This window comes from Chiloscyllium plagiosum, chromosome 19, assembly GCF_004010195.1.
Source record: "Chiloscyllium plagiosum isolate BGI_BamShark_2017 chromosome 19, ASM401019v2, whole genome shotgun sequence".
NCBI lineage: Eukaryota > Metazoa > Chordata > Chondrichthyes > Orectolobiformes > Hemiscylliidae > Chiloscyllium > Chiloscyllium plagiosum.
This window is the reverse complement of record NC_057728.1, coordinates 55,661,739-55,667,325: the sequence shown is the minus strand read 5'-3', so window position 1 is coordinate 55,667,325 and position 5,587 is coordinate 55,661,739. Positions and strand designations below refer to the sequence as shown.

Genomic DNA, 5,587 nt, shown 5'->3' with positions numbered 1-5,587 from the left:
GAGGAAAGGCTGAGGGACTTGAGGCTGTTCTCGTTAGAGAGAAGAAGGTTGAGAGGTGACTTAATAGAGACATATAAGATAATCAGAAGGTTAGATAGGGTGGACAGGGAGAGCCTTTTTCCAAGTATGGGGATGGCAAACACGAGGGGACACAAGTTTAAAGTGAGGGAAATAGGTATAAGACAGATGTCAGAGGTAGTTTCTTTACTCAGAGAGTAGTAAGGGTATAGAATGCTTTGTTTGCAATGGTAGTAGATTAGCCAAGTTTAAGTGCATTTAAGTCGTCATTGGACAAGCATATGGACGTACATGGAATAGTGTAGGTGGGATGGGCTTCAGATTGGTATGACAGGTCGGCACAACATCGAGGGCTGAAGGGCCTGTACTGTGCTGTAATGTTCTATGTAAACCTTTCCTATTTGTGTACCTATCCAGATGCCTTTTAAATATTATAATGGCAGCAGCCTCCACCACCCCCTCCTCTCTTCCATACACGCACCACTCTCTGTGTGGAAAACGTTGACCCTCGGGTCCCTTTTAAATCTTCCCCTCCCCTCCCCTCCTCACCTGAAAGCTCTGCCCTCTAGTTTGGACTCTGTTACCCTGGGGAAAAGACCTTGACTGTGCACCCTAATCATGTCCCTCACCCAGCTGTGTTAACATTGGTAACCGAATTGAGCGTCTGTTCAAACGTAGCTTAGTTGATGGCACGAGTTGCTGGGAATCTATCTCCTCCACCCCCATCCCATCCCCCACCCCGAATGTCCTGTCTAATCCTGATACACCACAAGTCTCACCAGGCTTCCATGGAACGTTTCATGCAAATACCTGCGTTATATTTGCTTATTTTATTTCTGATTCCCAACCGCTCTCTTGGTACTCAAAGTTGTCCCTTTCAGATCGAGGTCACGTTTAGCAGCTGGAGAAGCGAACGTACCTCGGCCCATTAAAGGAATAAAATTACAAAAGTGAATTCTCATTTGAAGGCTCAGCAGTCTGCCTTGTGCCTTTGTCCTCCCACCACAGCCATTCCATGTGCTGCAAACATTTGCTGGTTCTGAGCCAGTACACCAATGATGGCTGCAAGGGGCAGCAGTTTATTGAATGATCGTCTGGAATTTTGTGCAAGGGAAGAACAAGTCTGGGAGCTGGTGAAAAGAGCCATTGTCAGGATTGGAGGGGAAAGGGCATGTCGGTCATGCTCATCTCCCAGTAAGTCAGCCATTAACCTATTTGTCTCTGATGCACGGAAAGTCAGAATCGTATCTATTACTGGGAGTATCCATTGCCCTGTTGTATCTATCTTTAACCAGCCCTCTTTAACGACTGGCAATGATATAAACTCACGTGTGCCTGACTCTCATCTCACATGTACCCGACTTAGCACTTAATCAGAAGCACAGCCAGCCAGCTGCAATGTAACACTGGACTCCTTTCAAAGAGAAGGCATGTTACTGATCGTCCAGACGTGACTCGAGTTAGTATTTGTGTAGGAGCTAAAATGCGATCTCAATAATGTTACTTCAGGCTACTTCTAAGAATGTTTGCCATCTCAATGATTACCACAGGCAGAAAGCTGAACTGAAATATACAGTAAGAAATCACGCTGGGGTTATGTTGGTTAGCTAAGCTGGTTTGCTGGTTAGAGTAAACCCAACAGTGAGAGTTCAGTTCCTATGAAGGGCTTATGCCCGGAACGTTGATTCTCATGCTCCTCAGACGCTGCCTGACCTGCTGTGCTTTTCCAGCACCGCACTCTTGACTGGGTTCAGTTCCTGCCCAGCGGAGGTTACCATGAACAACTCTCCCCAATCTCTCCCCTTCGTCTGAGGCATGGTGACCCTCAGGTTAAACCACCACCAGCCGTCTCTCCCTCCAGTGGGAGAGTGGACTTGTGGTCTGGTAGGACGATGGTCACCATAACTTCTAGAGTGGGTTTTACTCTGTATCTAATCCCATGCTGTCCATGTCCTGAGTGTATTTGATGGGGACAGTGTAGAGGCAGTTTTTACTCTGTATAGAATCCCCTGCTGTCCCTCTCCTAGGAGTGTATGATGGGGACAGTGTTGAGGGAGCATTACTGTTTTGGGGTGGGGGGAGGGAACTGTACAGAGGCAGTTTTACTCTGTATATTTAACCCTGTGCTGTCCATGTCCTGAGGGTGTTTGATGGGGACAGTGTAGGGGGAGCTTTATTCTGTGTCTAATCCCTTGCTGTCCCTCTCCTGGCTGTGTTTGATGGGAATAATGCAGAGGGAAATTTATTCTGTATCTAATCCCATTCCAGGCAGCATTTGATGAGGACAGTTTAGAGGGAGCTTTATTCTGTATCTAACCCTGTGCTGGCCCTATCCTGGGAGTGTTTAATGGAGACAATGTGGAGGGAACTTTATTCTGTATCTAATCCTGTTCCTGAGAGTGTTTGATGAGGACAGTTTAGAGGGAGCTTTATTCTGTATCTAACCCTGTGCTGTGCCTATCCTCGGAGTGTTTGTTGGGGACAGTATAGAGGAGGCTTTACTCTTTTGATGGGGAAAGTGTAGAGGCAGCTTTACTCAGTATTTAACCCCATGCTGTCCCTCTCTGAGGACCGTATAATGGGATAATGTAGAGGAGGTTAAAGAAAAACAAATGAAATCACCCCAATATTTAAAATTAACCAGAATTTAAAACATATGGCAAATAACTAATGTTGAAAATCGGACACCATTTTCAATTAAAGGTAAAATGACTGTAGTCCTGCTCTTGCATTACAGAGATACGACAGGGGGTGGGTAGTGAGGTTAACTTGAGGGTCACAGTGCCTCAGACATTACCACTATGTGACCACCTCTGGCTCAATATCCCCAACCTAGCAAGGAAACTGCTGGATTGTTATAAAAACCTGCTGTTTTCACTAAAGCCTCTCAGGGAGGGGAATCTGCCTTCTCCTACCTCACCTGTAACGTGAGGGGTGAAGGGCTCACGCTCGCAACATCGACTCTCCTGCTCCTCGGATGCTGCTTGACCAGCTGCGCTTTTCCAGCAACACACTGTTTGACTCTGCAACATGAGGGAGTCCAGGGAGTGTGGCCTTAGCTCACCCTGAGGTGGGTGACCAAAACGTGACCTTTCCTGAGTGTTCAGCTGGAATTGTCTGCTCTGTCTGCCCTTGAAGCCATTGTTTAAAACCTTTTCTTATTGTCACAGGATGTGGAAAAGGAAAGGGAGCCACAGAAAGTGCTTACAAAAGAAGAGATCCGACAGAAGATTGAATCCTATAACTCAAATGCAAGAGACAAGTTAAAAATGACTCTGGTGAGTGAAAACCTCATTTTAATGTGATCTTGATTCTTACCTGGTCTATTTGCTACAAATATTGGCAAACACAGTGGAAGTCCATGATAATGTGGGTCAATACAATGTATTGCAAGTTCATTGATGCCACTGAGATGTTGTGACTCCCAAAAGAATGATTTAAATCTTCATTTTGCGAGTTAGAGTTGGAGAAAACAGGAGTTTTCTTATTAACGTGGTCCAGCTATAACATGGCCGTTACTCTTTAGTGGAGCAAATGCTGGAATCTGTACTGAAATCAGAAAATGCTGGAGATCACAGCAGGTCAGGTAGCATCTATGGAGAGAGCAAGCAAAGGGTGGCACGGTGGCTCAGTGGTTAGCACTGCTGCCTCACAGCACCAGGGTCCCAGGTTTGATTCCAGCCTCGGGTGACTATCTGTGTGGGTTTGCACATTCTGCCCTGTGTCTGCGTTGGTTTCCTCCCACAGTCCAAAGGTGTGCAGGTGAGGTGAATTGGCCATGCTAAATTGTCCATAGTGTTAGGTGCATTAGTCAGGGGGAAATGGATCTGGGTGGGTTACTCTTCGGAGGGCTGGTTGGACCAAAGGGCCTGTTTCCACATTGTAGGGAACCTAATCTAATGTTTTGCAGTCTGATGGAGAGTCATCTAGACTCGAAACGTTAGTTTGCTCTCTCTCCAGGATGCTGCCTGACCCGCCGGATCTCCAGCAATTTTTGTTTAATTTTTGGACGCTCGTGTCCATGTTATTACAATCTCCCACAAGACATGAACTCAGCTTAGCCTCAGCCGAATGGGCACCGAAGTGGAATTAGTAGCTGAGTGCAGCAACAACTTGCATTTATATAGGGCCCGAGACACACTGAGGTGCTTTGTCAGAATATAATCAATGAAAAGTGGAGTTGGAGAGGTGAGCAAGAGCTTGTTTAAAGAGGTAGGTTTTATGGAGCACCCGAAAATGGGAAGGAGAGATTTACTGAAGGAATGTCACAGCATTAAGGCCCAGACACCTGTAGATGGGGTGGCAGGGTGGCTCAATGGTTAGCACTGCTGCATTACAGCACCAGGGATCTGGATTCAATTCCAGCCTCGGGTGAATGTCTGTGTGGAGTTTGCACATTCTCCCCGTGTCTGCGAGGGTTTCCTCCCACAATCCAAAGATGTGCAGGTTAGGGTGAATTGGCCACGCTAAACTGCCCACAGTGTTCAGGGATGTGTAGGTTAGGTGCATTAGTCAGGGGGTAAATGTAGAGTAGGGGAATGGTTCTGGGTGAGTTACTCTTCAGAGGGTCAGTGTGGACTTGTCAGGCTGAAGGGCCTGTTTTCACACTGTAGTGATTCTATGTGGATGCCTGACACTCCATCAGCAGCCCAGTTACCTAAGTGTTGAACATCTCCCTGTTGGTAGACAATGCCCTGCTCTCGGTACCTCTTCTCAAGGCTGGTCTTCTCGTTTCACAATGACTGAGGACAAATCCACATCCCCAGTTGAAAAAAAAATGGAACTGGGTCATGTTTACCTATTTTTCCTTTTTAAATCGGTCCAGATTTTGAGGTCAGCAGTGAAGTCTCGCTGCCCCATTCAATACATCATCAGCTGCTTGGAAGGTTTCATGGCTGTTGAGCAGAAAGCTCCTCTGGTCTCTGATCCAATATGGCGTCATCTAGTGGCCATCTGTGGCATATGGGAGCAGACAGGCAATCATGACTTTTAACTCTGTTAAAAATCACACAACACCAGGTTATAGTCCAACAGGTTTAATTGGAAGCACACTAGCTTTCGGAGCGACGCTCCTTCATCAGGTGGTAGTGGAGGGCTCAATCGTAACACAGAATTTATAGCAAAAATTTACTGTGTGATGTAACTGAAATTATACATTGAAAAATTGATTGTCTGTTAAACCTTTCATCTGTTAGAATACAGTGATAGTTTCACTTCTTTCATGTGTAAATCACAAAACCTTTTTTTAAAAAAGTTGCATTCTCGGGTTCGATGTTAACAATGGTGATAGCTAGACAATATGTTGAAGGTGTTGGCCCCCTGTGTTCTGTCTATGACCTGATGTTTATATTGATTCTAATCTAAAAAGTGAGGTGACAGAGTTTTACATCAATTCATGCAGTTTTTGAGCTCAGAGTTCTACATGAATGTATGCAGTTTTTGAGCAAAGTACAATGTAACTCTGCAAGTACAAATTCACCCCACAAAATATATGTGTGCACGTGGGTCTTTGTCTGTCTGTGTGTGTGTGTGTCTGTCTGGGGTGGGGGTTGTGTGTGTGTGTGTGTGT

At 45.7% G+C, this 5,587-nt stretch overlaps 1 protein-coding gene across 2 annotated transcripts in view; it reads left to right on the top strand.

Moving 5' to 3' along the window:
• rassf3 (Ras association domain family member 3) overlaps nt 1-5,587 on the top strand; it is a 213,967-nt gene that overhangs the window by 188,911 nt on the left and 19,469 nt on the right. For both annotated transcript variants that reach the window (XM_043709949.1, XM_043709950.1), the window contains one exon: nt 3,189-3,296. In XM_043709949.1, coding sequence (XP_043565884.1) covers nt 3,189-3,296 — 108 coding nt within the window. The remainder of the gene's footprint in view (nt 1-3,188; nt 3,297-5,587) is intronic.